The sequence below is a fragment of the Miniopterus schreibersii genome, assembly GCF_964146895.1.
Source record: "Miniopterus schreibersii genome assembly, chromosome: 17".
Classification (NCBI taxonomy): Eukaryota; Metazoa; Chordata; class Mammalia; order Chiroptera; family Miniopteridae; genus Miniopterus; species Miniopterus schreibersii.
Genome location: NC_138117.1, coordinates 4,011,038 through 4,032,933, shown reverse-complemented (window position 1 = coordinate 4,032,933; position 21,896 = coordinate 4,011,038). Strand labels below are relative to the sequence as shown.

At 41.4% G+C, this 21,896-nt stretch overlaps 1 protein-coding gene across 6 annotated transcripts in view; it reads right to left on the bottom strand.

Annotated features, from left to right (window-relative positions):
• NDUFAF6 (NADH:ubiquinone oxidoreductase complex assembly factor 6) overlaps positions 1 to 21,896 on the bottom strand; it is a 76,323-nt gene that overhangs the window by 2,400 nt on the left and 52,027 nt on the right. Inside the window, exons 1-8 of one of the 6 annotated variants that reach the window (XM_081117143.1) lie at positions 13,181 to 13,251; positions 12,583 to 12,682; positions 9,617 to 9,739; positions 8,852 to 8,973; positions 5,437 to 5,493; positions 3,835 to 3,937; positions 2,749 to 2,882; positions 1,787 to 1,888 (exon numbers count right to left, since the gene is read on the bottom strand). In XM_081117143.1, coding sequence (XP_080973269.1) covers positions 1,787 to 1,888; positions 2,749 to 2,882; positions 3,835 to 3,937; positions 5,437 to 5,457 — 360 coding nt within the window. In that variant the 5' untranslated portion in view covers positions 5,458 to 5,493; positions 8,852 to 8,973; positions 9,617 to 9,739; positions 12,583 to 12,682; positions 13,181 to 13,251. Of the gene's footprint in view, positions 1 to 1,786; positions 1,889 to 2,748; positions 2,883 to 3,834; positions 3,938 to 5,436; positions 5,494 to 8,851; positions 8,974 to 9,616; positions 9,740 to 12,578; positions 12,683 to 13,180; positions 13,372 to 21,896 lie in introns of those variants that run through there. The other 5 variants (XM_081117144.1, XM_081117140.1, XM_081117141.1 and 2 more) reach the window with 5 other exon arrangements.

Sequence of the window (21,896 nt, the reverse complement as noted above, 5' to 3'; positions counted from 1 at the left end):
GGGCCTCTCTCAAACGCAAAAAAAAATAGCTCTCATCTCCTGCAGATTATGGTTAATTTCTTAAGCCTAAAGGACCCAGGAAAAAGTACTATATTAAGATTTCTATCCTTTCTCACAAATTGGCTTTGGCATTTTCCGGCTGCCTTATAACATCGTGTAACTTTGACCCTCTAGTCCCATGGTTAGGGTAAATGGAGGAACACTTGAGTTAACAAGTCCCAGCACCTCCCAGCCTAGATGGTCATCATCTCCTGTTCAGATGAATATAAGACCCTCCAAGCTGATCTTTCAGCCTTTAATTCATTCCACACAGCCTTTAATTCATTCCACACAGCCAGCCAAATTGTTAAGTCATTGTTTTATTTTTGCTTTCTTTAACTTATGTTCCCAATGGATCAAGTCTCAACTATTCATCTTGGAATTCAGAGGCCTCCACATCGCAACTGACCTCACCTAATTCACCTCCCTACTGCTCTGGACTGTGAAGCCCTGATGTACTCAGGCCGATGCCCATCATCCTGAACTCACCAAACCCACTCCTGTTTCCAATCTTCATTTCTATTGTCAGATCCCGCCTCCACTTCCTGACTCACCTCTTAACCCCCTACCCTCCGCTCTACCAGTCTCCTAAAATTGCTCTCTTCAAACTCATCCACGAATTACTCACCCTCCCCTTTCTCTTCATCTCCCTGCAGCATGCCCAGTTTCACTTCTGCCCCTACTTGGAATTTGCTCCCCTCCAGGTTTCTAACACTGACTCTGTTTTCCTACTTGTGTCATCACTTTCCTTTGTCATCTTCCTAATAAACGGCCCTTTCTCCTTCTATCTGAGGAATGGAGGTGGGCCTCAAGGTTCCACCCTAGGTCCTTATCCAAATGGACATTCTCCTTGGACAACACCATCCAAACCTACAGCTTGAACCATAGCCTTCCATGTGGATGACTCCCAAATCTCTCTCCAGTTCTGATCTTTCAAAGTCACAATTCTGCACTCTTCAATAGCCCATCTCCCTACGTCTTCTAATCCCCTTATATTCAATGACGTCCAGCCGCTAGTCTCAAGCCTACAGATCAGCTCCTTCTGTACCACTGCTTTTTAATTATAGTCTCTGAGTGGCACCATCACCATCTCTACTTGAACTCTGTACAGCCTTCAACTTCTCTTCTTCCTGATCCTGCCACAATCCAATCAGTTATCAGGTCTAGTTGATTCTACCTCTGAGTGTGTGTGTGTTTATACATACACAAACATCTACCCTCTCTAAATCAGACACTCTGTGTGTGTGTGTGTGTGTGTGTACATACACAAACATCTACTCTCTTTAAATCAGACACTCTTTATATGTGGCAAAAGGAGATAATTTACTAGTGATTACTATTAGAGTAGGCAGGATGGAGGCCAGATTACAGCATGATGACCAGTGTCAGGGTGGTGAGGGCCTTGAGGAAACAATGAATGCAGACCACTTATTCAGAAAAGGTTAACTGTGAGGGAAAAATAAGAAAATAAAGCAAAGCAGCAGGAACAAAGCAGAAGATAAGAGACAAGTTATCAGAGAAGCCAACTGAAAACCCCAGCTGGGACTGCTGAGGATGCAAGGTCCTAGGAAGGCAGGAGAGGCATCGGCCTTGCAAAGCAGAAAGACACACTGCTCCTGAGACAGAGAAATGGAGAGTGGATGATCAGAGAGAAGCCAGGTAGGGAAGAATATAACCATGCTCGAGGAATAGCCACACCTAGAAATGATAGTTTCCTAAATGATTTTTGGGGGGAAAAGCTACTTACATGCTTTAGGTGCAAGTGTGCCTGGCTGGCAATGTCATATATCACATCTCTTACATTTTTATCTTGGTTCCTCCGAAGAAAATCCTCTTGTGAAACACCATGCTGTGTTGAAAAACACATTATATTAGCAATCAAAAAGCATATTTAAAACTAACTTAGCTCAAGAAAACAGGTGAGAGAACAGTGTGCACAATATAATGCTTATTTTGTTTTTTAAAATGTGTCTTTGTGTCTATGTGTATATAAAGACACACATACATTCTCTCTCTCTCTCTCTGAAGAACATGCAACAAGACAATTATTAACAACAATTGCAGGTAGGACAAAAATACACGAGCAAGAAAACAAACATGTAAGAAGTTTAAAAGTACAGACAATAACGAATCTCATACAGAAAATAAAAGTTCTCATAAACAATATTCTTTTCTTAAGGATTACTTTCTCCTTTAAAATAACAAACAGGCTGGTCCTGGCCGAGTAGCTCAGTTGGTTGGAGCCCCGTCATGATACGGTTGCGGGTTTGACCCCTAGTGAGGGCATGTATAAGAATCAACCAAGTGCATAAATAAGCAGAACAAATAATCATTTTTCCTTCCCTTTCCCTTTCCCTTTCCCTTCCTTCCTTTCTCTCTCTCTCTCTCTCTCAAATCAATAAAAAAATAAAATAAAAAAGAGCAGGCTAAGCTGAACATTAGGAATAATTATGTAACTGCTTGGAAGGGAGTAAGGTGTCAACCTGAAGCTACACCACGTGAGATGCTCCAGACTTCTTTAGTCATAGCTCCACCAGAGACCTAAAATGCCTGACTGGTGAAAATTCTCACTTGATAACCATGGAGCCAAAAAGAAATATGCATTCATTTCAAAGCAGTTACTTGAATAGACTAAGCAGAGAACCAAGAGATAACATCCTTCCCATATTCCTGAGGTCAATTAACAAAGCATATAAACAACGGCCTTACCAGCATACAAATATCCAGGGGGAGGAACACCCTCCTTCTGCTACCATGATATGGCGTTGCTCTCAAGCAAGTGACGATGCCTTGTGCCTTTCCAATGTGACTTGCAGCATGATCTGCATGAAGATCCTTTATACCTATGGTTTTAGAAATTAAACAGTAGGGCTGCTCTTTTCTCTATAAATGCATAAGTCAATAGAAGTAGCAAAGAGAAATCACCTAAACATGTAAAACTACCCTAATGCATAGTTTACCCTAATGCATTCATATCTCCAAAACAGGATCTATGAGTAAAACTGAGCACAAAACAAGCTGACCACTAGCAGGTTTCCGAATTTCAACTTTCAAATAAAAGTGTTTCCCTCAGACTAGAGCACACTAAGAACACATTTGGAATTTTAACCAGCTATCCTGAAAAAACATTACAAGCCTTTCATTTCTCCTCCTCAGTACAATTTCCATCCAACCTCATTTTAAGTATATGCTTAGCAAACACTCTGCTCTTTGCTCCCCTCCTTCACTGGGTTGAAAACATGTCACTGAATGAGCAGGTAGAACAGGCCTGGGAAATTCAATAGGGATGTGTTACTCTTTCAGGGCGACATAAAGACATATTACCTCCTTCAGGCGGACGGTACTGTCCTCTTCCGGAGTAATTCCCTCAGTGCAGTAAGACTTCCCCAACTCAGAATAAAGTGGGAGGAGGAAAAGTACTATCTAAACTAGTTCTTTGTGTTTTTTGTGGTTTTTTTAAATTTTCATAAAAACTTAGAAATGCAGATTTATTTCTTCTATTTTTTTAACGTGGGAAGTACTACTGACAGGGAAGGAAGAGTAAAGCTACAAGCCTTCCAATTTGTAGGAGACACTTAAAAAATAAAATCATCAGCAATTACCAGATTATTAACTAAAACATTCCCATGAAGCAGCTAAAGTACTTATATTAGAGCCTAAGTATTGTAATTAGTCCGCACTCCAAAGAAGACATATATTTCCCTTCTTGCTCAAAAAAATAAAAATAAAACATTTTTAAAAGGCGTTTTATCAAAAATAGAGAAGTATGAAATAGGGGGGAAAAAAAAACCTTACCCAATATTTCTAGTGTTAAATAAAGAAGAGAACTCTGTGTGTTTTCGGCATAATTTTCCAGTTCCTGGATATTACGATACGCTTTGTCATCCAAATTTTTTTCCTATAGTCAAACAAAAGGTAAATAAAGTTGGCTGAATTATAAAAATTTATAAAGAAAAGACACAATTTTTTGCCCAAAAGAACTGAATAAAAATATTAAGTATATATTGTTTAGTACACAGTAAGATTAAAATTTTGCAGATGAAAAAACTGAGTCACAGACACATTAAGTAATATTCCTAAGGTCACACAGCTAATAAATGGTGGAGATAGAATTCTTTAGAGTTCTTTACATATTCTAGGTACTAGTCCCTTATCAAATATATAACTGGCAAATACTTTTTCCCATTCTATGGGTTGTCTTTTAACTTTCTTAAATTTTTAAATTTTGATGAAGTCCAATTATATATTTCTTATTATTTGTGCTTTTGTCATCATATCTGAGAAATCATTGCTCATCCTAAAGTCACAAAAATTCATGCCTATGCATTCTCCTAAGTGTTTTACAATTTTAAGTCTTACGTTTAGGTTTTTGAAGTTTTTGTATATGGTGTGAGGTAGGAGTCCAAATTCATTCTTTTACATGTGGCTATCCAGTTGTCCCAGCAACATTTATTGAAAGGGCTATTCTTTCCCCATTGAATTATCTTCACACCCTTGTCAAAAATCAATTGACTATAAATATATGGGTTTATTGTTGGACTCTCAATTCTGTTCTATTGATCTATATGTCTATGCTATGTCAATACCACACAGTTTGATTCCTGTAACTTTGTAGTTAAGTTTTATGAGGGCTCAAGAAATATGAGCCCTCCAACTTTGTTCTAAGATTGTTTTGGTGATTCTGGGTCCCTTGCATTTCCATTAGAATTTTAGGAGCAGCTTGTCAATTTCTGAAAAAAGGCAGTTGGAATTTTTACAGGCATTGCATTGAATCTATAGATCAATGAGGGGAGATTGATCCCAGTCCTTTACTTTTAAATAGCCCTCCCTACAAATGCCAAGTGTTATTTTCCATTAAACAGAAAAGTTATCTGTCTGAAGTTCTCCAATTTTCTTTACGTCATAAAACCAGGAGACATCTCAAAAATAGATTTTCTTAGTGCTAAATAACTTTATATGTTAACTAAGCAATTTTTCTTAAGATTGAAGCCATAGTCTCATTTTGCTTATATTATTATTACTACAGCTTATAGTTATTAATAGATTTTATCCACATAGAGTTAAGTAAACTTACATTTTCATGACAACAGTGCATTATAAATATCCGGCCAAGGAGGACACTGAGCCAGCAATGTCAGGAAGATGACACGGGTTAGCCCCAGTCACTGAGCAGCCTGCATGCTTGGCTAGAACTGGAACAGAACTCAGTTCTAAGAACTCAGTACAGGATTCCACTCACTAGAACCACCAGGCTTTCCTCATTCCCACTACTATCTGGACAGAGACCCAAGTACTGGGTGTACATAAAGGTATGTGTACGACAACTCAATTTGATGAAAAATTAGTTTAAAGATTAACAACGAAGGAAAACTTAAGACTTGAGCAATTTCAACTTACTCTTTCATCAATGATTTTCATAAGCCACCTTTTAGTCAGATGATGTCTTTTGACAGCCTAAAAAAAAGCAAGAGTATTATACATTTTTATAAAGTACAAAAAATTACTTCTGCAGACCTAAATAAAAATAAACAAACCAAATATAAACTAGGTAAGGAAACGTTTGTAATAACTCATCACCAGATGGACAGCTGTTAAAGAAACGCCAGGGAAAAGGAAATGTACCTATAAAACATTTCCAAGTAAAGATAGTATATCTCACATTTTTCCACTACTCTGTCTTTTTTCTTATATTATTAGTAATTTAATGACTCGACATTCAAAACAAGAATGAAATACCAAGCTTCTGTTATATGATGCACCCTGACTTCTATGCTTAATTACACACAAACTTCTTTCCATAGGATAAAGATTCTAATTAATGAAAACAATCACTATCCAAAAAGAAAAGAGTAACTAAAACTCCAAAGAAAATAATCTGCAAGGCACAGTATTATTTTAGCAAGTAAAGACACTCTAGTAGGAAAGAGCACACCTGGTGCCCAGATCTTAGTGTCTAAAAGCATTTCTCCCAAAGAAACAGGGCTCTAGAGAAATGAGTGATCTCTAGAGTTGGAGCAAGGGAGATTTAATATGGCCCTATAATATTTTATTGTGCCAGAAAATAAAAAGCACTCAAAAAATTATGGGAGACATGTCATAAGGACACAGGAGTCAGTTTGAAAGGGCTCCCATTGTCCAAATCTTGGACTATATGAACACCAAAATAATTAAGTATAGTAATCAACTATACACTACTGGGGAAAAATAGGAATTCATGAGTGCATAACAATAATTAATGGACAAATAAATAAATCTAGGAGAGTGGGAGGTCGTGTCTGCTGCCAAGTGGTAAATGTGGAGAGTATCAGAACTGGAAAGTGAGCATTTTGCAATCGTAACAGTAAACACAGAATCAGGCAAGAACCATTAGTGAATGCTAAGTTTCAGGGGACATTAATGAGGAGTAGGGTATCTGCACTGTCTTACAGTTGCCAGGGGAGTTATGATTATACAGTGGGAAAACCAGGCAGCACACTAACTGGATGGTGAAAGTTAACAATGCCAATGGAGAGCAGATGCACAGAACGTGCCTCCAGGACGGTACCTAAGAAGAAGACACTGTCTATGCAGTATTACGGCCAGGAATGCACAACCTGAATGTGATCATGAGAAAACATCAGATGAACCCAAAGTAGGAAATGTTCTATAAAAAAACCCCAAAACTGGAAGGGCTATACTCCTCAGAAATGTCAATGCCACAGAAGACAAAGAAAGGCCATGGAAATGCTACAGATTAAAGTAGGCTAGGAGATATGACAAATACTACCTGGCCCTCGACTGGATCCTATACTGGAGGGGGTAAAAAACACTACAGTGGACATTACTGGGTCAACTGACAAAACTGGAATATAAATAGAAAATTAGATAAAAAGTGTTATATCAAAGTTAAATTTGCTAAAGTCAATAACTGTTCTGGTTATATAACAGAATATCCCTATTCTTAGGAAATACTCACTACAGGATTTAGGGATAAAGGGCTATGATGTATATAACTTACACTCAAAAATGATTCAGAAAAAAATTAAGAGTATGAAAATACAGAGAGAGAGAGAGAGAGAGAGAGAGAGAGAGAGAGAGAGAAAGAGAGAGAACAAGCCTAGGCACCCACAGGAGTAAGCAGTACAAATGATTAACAAATGGAATAATATGTTAACAATAGGTTAGTCTGGGTAAAGGGTATAGAGGTGTTTTGTTTTTTTAAATTTATCTTTATTGTTGAAAGTATAATGTCTCCCTTTTGCCCCCCCATTGATCCCCTCCACCCCTCTGGCCGCCCCCAGGCCTTCACCACACTCTTGTCTGTGTCCATGAGTTATGCATATATGCACAGAAATTCTTTGGTTAATCTCTCCCCACCCCCACCCTAGAGGTGTTTTTATTATACTATTTTTAATTTTGAAATCTTTCTGAAAGTTTTATAAGTTTTAAAAACATTGTTTTCTTGCCAGATCAACACTAAGTATGATGTATTTTCACAATAGTAATAGTAGTAAAACATAAAGTCTTAGGAATATCCTCTACTTCAACTAAAACTCTAAGATGCCATTGACGATAAATGTAAAGGCCAGCTAGCATGCTCATCAGCACACATTTATGTGAGGAGGGGTGACAGGGTGGAGACCAGAGCCCACCCTGCCTGGCAGAAACCTCAAGGAAGGTAAAAGGGCTACACAAAGTTGGCTCCCAAGTTCCCTCAGCACCACTCCTGTTACACAGCAGAACTCCCTACAAGCCTCTCCCCAGCCCCAGGAAGCAGCCGGGGATTCCTCAGTCCTTACAGAGTCCTGCTCTTGTCTTACTTTGTACATGTCTGAGTGGGGCAAGGTACGTTTGGTCTTTGTAACCATATCATTAAACACTGTTCCTGGAGCTTATGCTTGTTGAATACTTTTATAAGTACTCAACAAACATTTAACCATGGAGAAGTCATGCTTCTATTAACTCAAGGATGAAGTTGTAACGGCTGCAATTCCAGGACCACAAAATACAGCTGTCTCATTCTGACGGAAATCAGAGATCAAGGTAAAAAATGAGGATTTGTAAGAAGCTGAAAACCAGCTGAATAAATGCATTAAAACTTTGAAAACAGAAATCAAAAAATAAAAATCTTGGCTAGAAACATAAATTTAAACTGTAAAATTAATAAACAGAGAAATGGGGAAACCTATATGAAATGTCTGAGGAATTATAGATACTCCACTATTTTGTACACTAAAGCACCCATGAAAGAATGCAGCAGGAACATGCTCTCTGGACACCACAGTCACTGTTTCCCTACTGATCTTCTAAAGAACCTGACACTCTTCACAGAACCCATGGAAAGTTTTACTGGGCAGTGGTAAAATAAGCACATGCGCCTGAGAATGAGGAGGGGTAAAAAACATCCAACAAGGGCAAATACTCTGAACTCTACCTGCTTCTTTCAAATATTCGTATTAACCTTCAGCACCGGTCATGTCAAAAAGCTGGCCAACACTAATCATCAGAATTTAAGCAGCTATTATAAAACTGAACAAACTGGCACACATATAAACATTCTGTAACTCAAATATTTCTTCTGTTTTTTTTAAGAAAGTCCAAAGCAAGATGAACTTGTGTTAAAAGACTCTTGGATCTTGATGCTATTTCCTGACAAAGGCCAGAACTTGCAGTGCAAGTCTTAGCATAAACCTCTACTGCAGTCAGGCTGGTGTGTAAGATAATAAACAGAGAGTGTTTCTGGGTTTTAGAGAGATTTTCTCTAAACTGAGTCACCTAGGTTGAAGTTATTGAAGTGGGATGAACAGAGGTAAATAACTAATCTAATACTCACAGCTTCCCATCCACTTTTTCTTCTCAGTCCCCGGTGGAGGGGCCTGGCTTTCCATCCTTACTGGGGCTCTGTGAAGTCAATCTGGGGCCAGAAACGGGGTCTGCCTCTGCTGGTGCACAGCCCTGAGAAGAGGTGTACCACTGTCAGGTCTGAGTGGCTTCTGTTACAGAAACTGTCTTTTGGAGCTCATCATATTACGGCGGGGACACAGATCAGTGACAAAAGGCAACTAATTCCCTTCCTCTGTTCATAACTTAGCAGCATATTCAGCATATTTCTAAACTGTGCATAGCTGTTTATGAATGAGGGTTCCATGTAGCTGCTTTAATGTAAAACTAACTACTACATACATGTAGCTGTACAAATAATACTCTTGCTCGTAGGTTTCTATTCTCTAATGCCTAAAATTCACCAACGAATAGGCAAGTCTATGAAACTAGAAAGGCGGTTTTAGATTTGTGTTTGGACAATACTGAGTGCGCATCTCCTGTCACAGGTAGAACAGGAAAATTACCTGCTGCTTTAAATTCTGCAACCAATCATGTGGGAAATAATTTATAATAAAAAGAGTGTAGGTCCCTCCTCTTTCCTTTAATAAATACATTGAAGATCTGTGCCAATTATTAGTGGATAACTTTAAATTCCTTGGTCCAAACGAACATATATCTGAACATTACATGAGCCCAAGAATATTATCCAAATTGTATGCATCAAAAAGTGTGCTCAAATAAAATTCTTACAAATTAAAGTAGCCATTTTTTTTACCTTCCATAGTTCGATGGCCACAGGCTGATGTGGTGGATTGTCACTGTATATGTCATCTACGGTCTTTTTCCAAAACTGCATTCGCATGAGTCCAATTGTTTTCTCAGAAACTGAATCCTTAATCTACAAATAGGATTTAAAAGCTTTAATAAACACACTGTTTACAGTCTCAAAAATCAATTATTTGTGACTGCATAATCACATAATTCAGCCAAAAACTAAGTTTAATTCTAAACATTTGTTTAAATTTTTCGTTGAAGTTAAACTGTTGTCATTATGAGTTTCCTAAGTCAAAGCTGCAAATTACTTGGTGCTTATTCAAAAATATTTTCGAATATAGGAGAGACTCTAGAAAACAAATTAAGAAAAGACAAGAAGGATGGGAATGTTTGGTTTAAAGTAATTTAAGTGCCAATAAACCAGTCTTTACATGTGAACCTTATTTTAATCCTGATTTGAAAAGGGACAACTGGAAAATCCGAACACCGGATGTATAATGACATTAAGAAATTACTACTAAATTTTTAATGTATGATAATGGCTTTATGGTTATTTTAAGTGAGTTATCTTTTAGAAATACATGCTGAAATGTTTACAGATGGCAAAGTGTACTTAAAAATGAGATGTACATAAAAATAACCTGGAATCGGAAGGATATGCAAAAAAGTATGGGTGAGGGGTGAGGTTGACTACAAAGGGGCACATGAGAATTTTTTGGTTGCTGGAATTGTTCTGTCTCATGACTATGGTGGTGAGTACATGACTCTATGCATTTTTCAAAACCTATAGAACTGTACACCACAAAAAGTAAGTAGTACTGTATGTCCATTTTAAATAAACTCATTCATTCACTAAGTATTTAAAAAGATTATTAGACAGTCTCCTTCACTCACTACTAATTAAGAATCGCCTTGTCAGCTTCAGGCAGAAGCACCAATGCATGCTAAATCTAGGGGGTGAATATTTAACAGTACCTTAGCTTCAGGTATTCATGATTTGATATATGTATATATTGTGAAATAATCACCACAATAAGTGTAGTTAACATCCATATCACATATAGTTACAAACTTTCTTTTCTTGTGATGAGAACTTTTAAGATCTACTCTCTTAATAACTTTCAAGTATACAGTACAGTATTATTAACTATAGTCACCATGCTGTACATCCCCAGGACTTACTCATTCATAACAAAGTTTGTACCATTTGAGCACATTTCACCCATGTCCCATCCTGGCCGCTTAGAACCACCAACCTGGTCTCTGTATCTATGAGTTTGGAGACTTTGTTCTGTTTTGTCTTAGATTCCATATATAAGTGAGATCGTACAGTATTTGACTTTCTCTGTCTAACTTATTTGACTTAGCATAATGCCCTCAAGGGTGATCCATGTTGTTGTAAATGGCAGGATTTCCTTTTTTTATGGCTGAATAATATTCCAGAGTATGTGTATGTGTGTGTGTGTGTGCATGTGTATCACATAGAATTTTTTTTCTTTATCCATTTTTCCACCAATGGATACTTAGATTGTTTCCATGTCTTGACTATTGAAAAATGCCATAAAGGACATTATTGGGTGTTTTACAATACTGGAAAAGTCCCCATAACTTCTGGCTGTAAAACCCAGCAGGGATTGTAGCTGAGTGAGATGAAGGGTGGCTGGAGTTCTAAGCACTCCTTTTAACCCACATACTATCGCTGAGCTCCAGCTCTGGGACAAAGTTGGAAAAGCACCAGAGGCATATGGGGAGGAACTGAACTGTCTGGCTTTAGGATGAGGGCTAGAAGGGCAGCTTTCTCCCACACTGAAGTGCTGGCAGAAGTGATTGTTTCTTTGCTGAGCCCAACGACTGCAGGCACAATATCTGAGTCTCCATCAATCTAACACTATTTGCCCTGTCCTGGTGATTCCCTGAGACCTGGCGAACTTTTCAGCCCACTCAGGCAGCTTCCAGTGGCTTTTCCATTCAAATGGCCGTTTTGGCTTGTGCTGCAGACCGTCTTAAAATCTCTCAAGGGTTCACAAACCCCAAACAAGCAGCATCTGGCCTCAGCACACCCCATACCTCTTGTTGAGCAGCCCCTAGCCCAGCAATAGTGGCAGCCGGCCTCAGTTTGCAGCTTAGCCTCCCCCAGGCACCTCAATGCCCAACACAAGTGGCAACTATCTGCAGATCACAAGTGGCCCCAGCCAGGGCACAGGCAGTGGCTGACCTTAGCCTGAACCTCCCAAGAGGCCCCAGAATGAGCACATTGCAGTGGCCAACTTTAGGCCACATCAGAGCACCACCCAACAACCTCCACAAATGACACATTCAAAGAGCAGACTTGGCAGGCACCAGAGCCCTGCTAAAGCAAACTGTACTCCTTAGGGTCAGCCCCTGCACCACAGTTCCTCCCCAGTAGTCAAGATCTGTCTTCACAACCAATCAGCCTGAGGGTCAACTCCTCCCACTGCTTAGGGAATACAGTCAGTAATATTGCAATAACTCTGTATGGTGTCAGATGGGTACTAGATTTATCGAGGTGATCATTTTGTAAGTTATATAAATGTCTCATCACTATGTTGTACACCTGAAATTAATATAATATTGTATGCCAACTATAATTTAAAAAATTAAAAATTATTTTTAAAAAACTGCTATATGCAAATGTTGGAGAAGTTTAACAGTAATACTCAGATTAACCTATCCAATTAACAGACAAATGTGTGATGTTAACTGCATAGTTTTATAATATCCTTAGAAAAAGAAAAAAATTCCAAATGGTATTTCCAGAAACAGTAAGTTCATTAGCTAGTTTTATTTTTGAAATTGAATTAAGCTTGAATAGAAAAAAAAAATCACCAACAGAGTCCTTAAACACATCTGACATGTAAATTACAATTGTTATTTCTTTATTGTTCAGCATTAAACACAGTATATCACTGTTTCTGCAAATAATTTTTAAGGAATTTTAATACCAGCCTGAGCCAGTTCCACATTGAACGCTCTCAGTGCGAAAGCAGAGCTTCTGGATTCTGTAGGAAGCAGCAGGGAGCATAAATAGCCTTCATAATCTCGTTTCCTATAACAAATAGGCAAAAAAAAGAGTTACTTTTAAAAAAATTAATTATTTAAGTTTCTTTATTGTTGAAAACATTACAGATGTCCCCTTTTTATCCCCTCATCCATCCCACCCCTAGGCTTTCCCCATAGCAATGTCTGTGTCCATGGGTTATGCTTACAAACATACAAGTTCTTTGATTAATCTCTCCCTCCCCGCCTTCCCTCTGAGATCCCTCAGTCTGTTCCTGCTTCAATGTCTCTGGATCCATTTTGTTCATCAGTTTATTTTGTTTATTAGAGTCCACATATAAGTGAGATCACGTGGTATTTCTCTTTCTCTGACTGGCTTATTTCACTTAGCATAATACTTTCTAGTTTCGCGACCCGTGTAAAAGCCCCGCTGCCTCACCCCACGCGCCCTCCCGCGGAGCCCCGGGGCCACAGGCCAGGAGCGCGTCCGCTCGCCGCCCCCCGCGCCCCTCGGCCGCCCCCCGACCTTCCGCCGGGGCGCGCTCACCGCAGCAGCTCCAGACAGTAGCGGTCAGTGCCCGAGGCGCCCGGGCCGCTGGCTGCGGCCACGCTCCGCCCGGACCCCGCGGGCCCCGGGGGCCGCCGCGCGCGCGCCCACAGGCCCGGGGCGCCGAGCCGCAGCGGGCCCCAGGCGGAGCCCAGCGTGCAGGCCGCCATGACAGCGACGTCACGTGACCTTCGACCCCGCGCCGTCCGCCCGCCGCCAGGCCGGGCCACGCCCCTGGCCAGGCTAGGCCACGCCCACTCCCCCGCCGGGCCCCCCGCGCGCTTCTCCGCGGCGGGAAGGCGGCCCTGGGACGTGGCTCGGGGAACCGCCAGGGGTCGCTGTGGGTGTCTGCATGTTCGGTTGCGGGAGAGCTCCGCGTAAATGCATCCGGTCCCGCCACCCTCCCTCCTCCCTTTCAGGTATTTATACTTTATTCAGATGGGCGAAGAGAGGATATTTTTACAGTTTAATAGCTTTATTTATAACTTTTATTTTTATTTATTTAATTTTATTTATTTATTTTTTAATACCCACGCGAGGTATCTTTCCCATTGCTTTTCAGAGAGAGTGGAAGGGGGAGAGAGAGAGAGAGAGAAACATCGATGAGGCGCATGTGGTTGCCTCCCACACTTAAGGGGACCTTGGGCAGAATCGAACCCAGAGCCTTCAGTCTGCAGGCCCATGCTCTAACCACTGAGCTACAGGCTAGGGCATACCTTAAATACTTATTTACACAGCATGTGAGCCTCCTTTGGTACTCTTATCCTCAGGCCCCTCAAATATTAGAGTTGGGTCTTGTTGCTGGACCTGACCCGGTGCTGGCCAGCAGCTGCCTTAAAGCCTCCTGGATCCCATTGACACCTCTTGCCTCCAGATTTGCCTAAACTGTTCATGCTGCAGCCAGACTGGTTCTTTCTAAAATGTACATCTGATCATGACCTTTCCCTGTCTGATGATCTTTACTGTGCAATGGATGAAGCCCCTCCATGATATGACCTCGATTTACCTTTCAGCCTCAACTCTGGCCATTTGCAGTTGTGACTCCAGCTTAATGTTTCTCCTGAAACCCAAAGGAGAGTACTCTGTTGTCTGGGCCTGAGAACTCCAGCCAATTCATCCTGCTTTGGTTTTGCTCCCTGAGACTGCCTCTCTCCAGCCTCTGCAGGCCCTCAATCCTTCCTGCACGGTGTTCTCTTTTCCCTCTGGGCTTCTGTTCTTTAGCTCTGGCAGACACACACTAGTGTTTTCATACCCGTTTAAACCTGTTCCTTTAAAAAAAAAAAATCACTCATCTTCATCTCCAATTCTGATCTCCTGCCCAGCTGGACTTTTCCATCTGGACATCTTGCCATTACTTCAAAGTCCACATATCTAGAAACCAAATCAAACTAAAACTCTTCTTCTTAATAACTTTATTTATCTGGGCAGAGTCCCCCTTCTCACAACCAGGGGAAACACTTTGGAGTCATCACTGCCTCTTCCTCACCTGCCTGTTCAAGATGACCTACTACTAGTTCCATATGCCAGGCAGCAGCAAGAGTGAAAAAAGGGTAAGGGGCAAGATGCCCTTCTCTTTAAGACAGGAAGGAGTCCTTAACCATTTTTGAGCCATGGCATATAGCAATACATTAAATAATAAGATCTAGCAGTAAGTCTAACTTCATATTTCATAGTGATGATGGCCATAAACAATATATTAGATACCTGTAAAACTATTAGGTGATATGAAAATGCCTGTGATTTCATTTAGTGACGAGATCACAGTTACTGCTAATACTTTATGCTTTGTTGACTACATTCATAGTTGAAGTGAATGCTGAATTTTAGTTAGCAGTTAGCCAGAATTGAACCTGGGACCCTTCAGTCTGTAGGCCAATGCTCTAACCACTGACCCAAGCTGGCTAGGGCACACCCCCTTAATTCTATCCACAGCTTCCTTGGCTTAAGAGCCTGCTGCTTTAAGTGTACAATCCAGAATTTATATATAATGTGTTGGCTCATATCCCATTGGTAAAAACTTACTCTTCTATAAGGGAAGTTGGGAAATAGTCTTTATTCCAGGCAGCCATGTGCCCACTTAGATCAGGGGTCCTATTATTATCAAAAATAAGGAGAATGCATTTTGGGAAATCACTGACAAAAAACAAGAACCAGATGGCCCAGCTGGCGTGGCTCAGTGGTTGAGCATCGCCCTATGAACCAGGAGGTCACGGTTCGATTCCCACTCAGGGCACATGCCCAGGTTTTGGGCTCGATCCTCAGTAGGGGGCATGCAGGAGGCAGCTGATCAATGACTCTCTCTTCATTGATGTTTCTATCTCTCTCTCTCCATCTCCCTTCTTCTCTCTGAAATCAATAAAAACATATTTTTTAAAAAAACAAAAACCAGATGCTAGGAATATGAAGCCTTTATGGTGGAATGAGGATATTTCGGTGTATGATACTTTCCCGAGGATTGACATGTAATCCCCCTTTGGCAGCATCCTTAAATACAGGCTTACACATCCCTCGACTCCCTTTGGCTGCCCTTGGTCTTTATTCTTTGACCTGACATGTCTTAATGTGCCTGCCTACTTTGTAGGAATGTTCTTTTCATGTTTACAAAGTGTTCCTGGGTTTGCCTCACGCTCTCTCTGTTGACTTCTTCCTGGGTACTGACGTGGGCCAGGGTTTTCCATTCCCCAGTCCCTGGGAGCTTAGAAGGGGTGTTCCAGGCACTGGTAGATCACAAACAAGGGCAGGGAGGTAGCTCCTCAGTGCTTTCTGTGGTTATCAGATTGTTGCAATGAAGGCCCTCAGGCAGTTTCTGAGGGCTGGTGCTGCATAACTCGCCACTACCTTTGATTTCAACATAGGGGTCATCAGAGGAGAACCTGGTTTAGGAGTCTGTGGCCTAGAGAAGCTAGTTTGGAACTAATCAGTAAAAATAGTCAGCAGGTTTGTTGTTGTTGGTAGTGTGCAGAACAGTGCTCAGTGAAGCTTCTAGTCCTCAAACGCCATAAACAGCTTCGGAGGACACTGTCATTCCAGAATGTCACAGCAAGGGCACAGTCCCTGCCAGAGGGGAAGAAATAAAAGTCATCACCTCGCCACCCTCCACCCCCCCCCAAGTCTGAAGCCTGAGTATTGACAGTCCTCCCTCTCTGATTCCCTGCCAACAGGACACACACTGAGTTGTTTTTCTGAGAGTTACGGTGGCTTGCGTGGAGCTATGCTATACACATGCTCCCTTCTGCTCTTGGCAGCCAGTAGCACATGCCAATGAGGGAAAAGGTTCACTTGAGTTAGGAATGTACTCTGTGGTCTTGGAACAGCTTTTCTGGGCAAAGCTAACTGATCCTTCCAGGGAAATGAGCAGTCGAGGTCTTTCAAAAATTACATTCTGAGTCACAATTCTATTGCATAATCCAAAGTCACACCTACAACAAATTAAACATGTTTGTCACTAAGGGTATTTTCACCAGGCAAACAAAATACTGTAGGATTAAGCTGCTCTCACGTCCTGGAATGTCCTGTGTGCTGTATCTTCAAGGAAACCATTTGGACGCACTCCCAAATCCCTGGCCTTTGCCCGGCCACCTACTGCCTCCACAGACTCCCAGGAGAGCTACGCAGGGGGCCAGTCCTGGCAAGTGAACACTGTTGATTACACTGTTTACACAAACCCCACTGCCGAGCTTGTCTGGGTGACTTCAAAAGCAAAAAGGGACATAAAAAGACAACTCCAGTCAAAATGGTGGGACGGACCCAATGGTGAAGCTTCGATCCAAGGCTTTCCTAGGATCGGGGGGATGGGGAGAGACTCCTGAGCTTGTCCCTGTCAACAAAAGTCCTAATGCCCTTTTCCCACCTCATTACTTTTTAGCTCTGTGAACCCCAATTCAGATGCCTCCTCCCTTCTGAATTTTCCTTGACCACTGCCCCATCCAAGAGGAATGAATAGCTCCTTCACTTGTGATCTTAGAGCAATTTGTGTGTTTCTCTTTGATCCCTTTGCTAGGTCTTACTGTGATAATCTGTTTGCATGGCCCTCTTTCCAGACTCCAAAGGTAGACTGTGCATGACTCCTCTTTTCAGTGCCTGGCCGAGTGCCCCATGTTGGAAAGTGTTCGGTGTATTGTTCTGAAAGCTATGTTTTTTGGCACCACAAACAGGACACCTGGTTGTGTAGGGTAAGCGCTGCGCAGATGTGCCCTGCCAGGGGAACAAGTGAGGCTGGTGTGGCAGGTTTGGAGCTGTGTCTGAGGAGGGAGAGCCTTTCTCTGCGCGGAGAGGCAGGAGCTCGCAAGGTTGCAGGAGCCCAGAAGGGGCACCTCCTAATTGGCAGCAAGACTCGACGTAGGTTTTCAATCTTCCTGATTGGAAGAGCAAACCAGGCCCAGCAGAATGGGAAGAAACTTAAGCTTGAAAGGAGTAGTTACCCTTGTAAGAGGCTTCCACCACTCTTCTCGTAGTCAGGCCTTAGAGTTACCTGATTTTAGAGAACTTGTTGTCAATTACGAGTAAGAGGACCTTGAATGCATCATGCTTTTCAAGTGTACTTATCCTCAATTACTGTTTTTTTAACTTTTTTTTTTTTTTTTGGAGATTTTAGAGAGAGAGGGAGAGAAACATTGATGCGAGAGAGAAATGTCGATCGGTTGCGCCTCCTGCACGCACCCCTCCTGGGGATCAAACCCGCAACCTGGGTATATGCCCTGACCGGGAATTGAACCTACAACCTTCTGGTGTGGCTGACGCTCCAGCCAACTGAGCCACACTGGCCAGGGCTACTAATTTTTTAAAAATACACACAATTAGACATTTTTAGACCGAAAAGTTATCTGTTGATTTCTTGGAGCATTGAATACTGTGTGCTTATATGGACTAGGCACTGGAAACCGTAATGAACTTGGCCAGGGTCAAATAGCTATGAAGCGGCAGGGCTTCATTTGTTAAGAGGGTGCTGACCGTACAATTCTATGAGAAACAAGAAGAGGCAAAGCGGTCTCTACGTTAGTGCAATTTCAGTTTTATCTGTGTCTCTTTGGCTTCCACTGTGGTCTTATATTGCCAATTTTTCAAGGCTGAAGCTATCATTTCTTTAGTGTATTTTTTTCTTCATAGGTTCCCACCCACCTACTAAAAACAGACCATGAACCATTCTGGGATGTCACTACTAAGTGTTCCATAGACTTGCACACAATCATGCACCTCGACATGACTCTGTTTGACTCTCTACCTCTCTGTCTCTCGCTGTCTCCCGGGTCCAATAACCATCTTCTTTCCTCATCTCTGGGCATTAAGAATTCACTGAAGGAGGTAAAAGACCTATACTCAGAAAACTGTAAGACATTGAGGAAAGAAACTGGCCCTGGCTGGGTGGCTCAGTTGGTTGGAGTATTGTCCCTTACACCAAAAGGTTGCAGGTTCAATTCCCAGTCAGGGTACATACCTAGGGTGCAGATCAAGTTCAATCCTTGGTCAGGGTGTGTATGAGAGGCAACCGATCAGTGTGTCTCTCACATATCTATGTCTCTCTCTCTCTCTCTCTCTTCCTCACCCTCGAAAATCAATAAACATATCCTCAGGTGAGGATTAAAAAGAAAGAGAGAGAAAGAAACTGAAGAATATACAAGTAAATGGAAAGATATACCGTGCTCATGGATAGGAAGAATTAACATTATTAAAATGTCCATACTACCCAAAGCAATCTCCAGATTCAATGCAATCCCTATCAAAATACCAATGGTATTTTCACAGAACTAGAACAAATAATCCTAAAATTTATATGGAACCACAAAAGACCTCAAATAGCCACAGCAATCTTGAAAAAGAAGAACAGAGCTGGAGGTATCACGCTACCTGATATCAAACTAGACTACAAGGCCACAGTAATCAAAAAGGCATAGTAGTGGCACAACAACAGACACATAGATAATGGAACAGAATAGAGAACCCACGTCTACATGGTCAATCAATCTATGACAGGAGAGGCAAGAATTTACTATGGGATAAAGACAATCTCCAATAAATGGTGTTGGGAAACTAGAGAGACGTGCAAAACAAAAAAGAGAGAGAAAGAAAGAAACTGGATCACTTTTTAATACCATATACAAGAATAAATTCAAAATAGATGAAAGACTTCTGGGTGGCTTACACAACAGAAATGTATTGTCTCACAGTTCTAGAGGCTAGAAGTCTGAGGTCAAGGTGCTGGCAGAGTTGGCTTGTTCTCAAGGCTGTGAGGGAGAGTCTGTTCCACGCCTCTCACCAGCTTCTGGTTAGTTTCCTGGTCATCTTTGGTGTTCCTTGGCTTGTAGAAGCATCACCCAGACCTCTGCCTTTATTTTCCTATGGCCTTGTCCCCGTGTGTGTGTGTTTGTCTCTGTGTCCAAATTTCATCTTTTTTTTTCTTTTCATAAAGACGCCAGTCATATTGGATTAGGACCCACCCTAATGACCTCATCTTGACTTGGTCATCTTCAAAGATCCTATTTTCTCAAATAAGGTGACAGTCACGGGTACTGAGACTTCCAACATCTTTTGAGGTACACAGTTTAACCCATAACACTCCTCTTATGCTGCCTTGTTTTTCTTTGTAGTGTGTATCATCATCTGACATATCAACTTATGTTTCTACCAACTTAATGTCTCTCCCAATTAGGATGTAAGTTCCATGAACATGTGGACACAATGTTCAAATACGTGTTAAATGAGCTGAATGCTAAACAGGAAACTAGGCTCTGCTACTTCAGACTAAAGTCTGAAACTTCTTTTTGCATAATCAGCTACTTGAAGGAACTAAGATTTCTCACGTGTCTTCAGTGTGTATATTCAGAGTCTCAAGACTCACTGGAGACCTATCCAGAATTTCTATAACACTGCCAAACACCATTCCTCCATTCCTTTGCAAATAGAAGGGTGGGTAGAAACTCTCTGAAGAAGAATGGAATTTGGGAGTTGTAGGTTGAGAAGGGGACATGTGAGAAGTGGTAAAAGTTGAGTGAGGTTAAGAGTGGTCAAGCTCTGGCAAAATCTACAAGTAGTGATCTCGTTGTCTGACTTTATGATAAAAGTATGCCAGCGGCCTTCAGTGGAGTTATGTTGTTTTCATTACCTGTTAAAAAGTATTTTTATTTATTTACTTATTAAATCCTCGCTCGAGGATATTTTTTCTATTCCTTTTCAGAGAGAGTGGAGGGGAGCGAGAGAGAAACATGGATGTGGGAGAGACACATTGACTGGCTGCCTCCCACACGTGCCCCGGGGCCAGGGATCGAGCCTGCGACTGAGGTACGTGCCCTTGGCTGGAATTGAACCCGGGACCCTTCAGTCCGAGGGCCGCTGTTCTCTAATCATTGAGCGAAACTGGCCAGGGCTAAAAAGATTCCAAAAGGAACTATTTCTCATTTCAATTTCAAGTTTGGGAGTAAAAGCCAAATAATTGCCAGTTAGCTCTCTGCCACATAGTCCAGTTTAACTTTATGCTGATGACTGGCTCTGTCTGAGTGAACAACCACAAATCCCCTCAGGAACACACTCCTTTTTTTGTCTTTAAAGAAAAATGAAATAAATTTGGGGCAGGGAGGACCAGAAAATATTGCTATAAAACAATAGCAATAATTTTTATGAGCAATAGTCTTAATTTTAGGATAAGAAAGGATCTTGGAGTTAATTTTCATTTGAGACCCTCATTTTGCATTAGAGCCCTTGAAAACTGTAATCTAGATCTCCAGCTATAAAAGCAAACAAATGACAAACACTCTGCAACTGTCTTCGTAAAGACAGTTAATGTTCTGAGTCCTGATGACTGCTTGTGCTGTTCAGAATGACTGCAGCACCAGGTGGTAATGCCCACCCCAATGAACTGGCAGGGAAGTTATTAGGTAGAAGATAAAGTTCAGTCTTTAGGATCTCTCCCCCCGCATTGGATATATTTTTGTTTTCATTGTTTTCGACTTACCAACTGTATTTTTTAAAGGACAATTCCGTTCACTTGTTCAGGAAAGCAACACAGGGCCTGTAGGTCCGTGTGCTGGGAATTTACAGCATATTAATTCAGTGCAGCATTTTTGGAGGGGAGGGGCATTCTGTGTTTTGTTAAGAAGAAGAAAACGACTTTAAAATGTCTAACTTTTAAAAGAAATGTTAATAAATAATTATTACCTGTTTAATAAGCTTTTACATATATATAAGTGGAGGTTGACCTTCACAATTGTTCCTCTGTGTTTAATAGGAAATAAAGTGGCCAATTGCCCTTCTTCTCGAAACACTCCTTTCTCTGCCCTCTTTTTTGATCTCTGCTGAAATTACATCTCCACTTGGCTCTTTCTCCTTTATAAAGAGCAGAAGCTCAACTTCGGACCCAGGCCGCCCAGCCTTCCTTCACTGGTCCACTTTCTGCCCAGGCTGGCCTGGGGCAGGTGAGGTTATAGTGAGATTCCTCAGCCTTCTATGAAGACCCTGTCCCTACACCATTTTCTGTTGCTGCTTTGAGGATCTCTGCTGCACCATCCACCCTCTCTCTCCCATGACCCACTGACCCGGCAGTTCCCAAAGCAAGATGACCGATGATCTAAGTCCAACTATATCTGGTTTCATCAACACCATGGGACAGCCAACTTGTCTACACAAAAGGGTGGTTTCAGCTACAAATTACCAGCAGATGGCTGAGCATCTTTTGTGCTACTAAAATCAAGACAGGGGTTTCCAAATCAAAGGCAACCATTTAAGT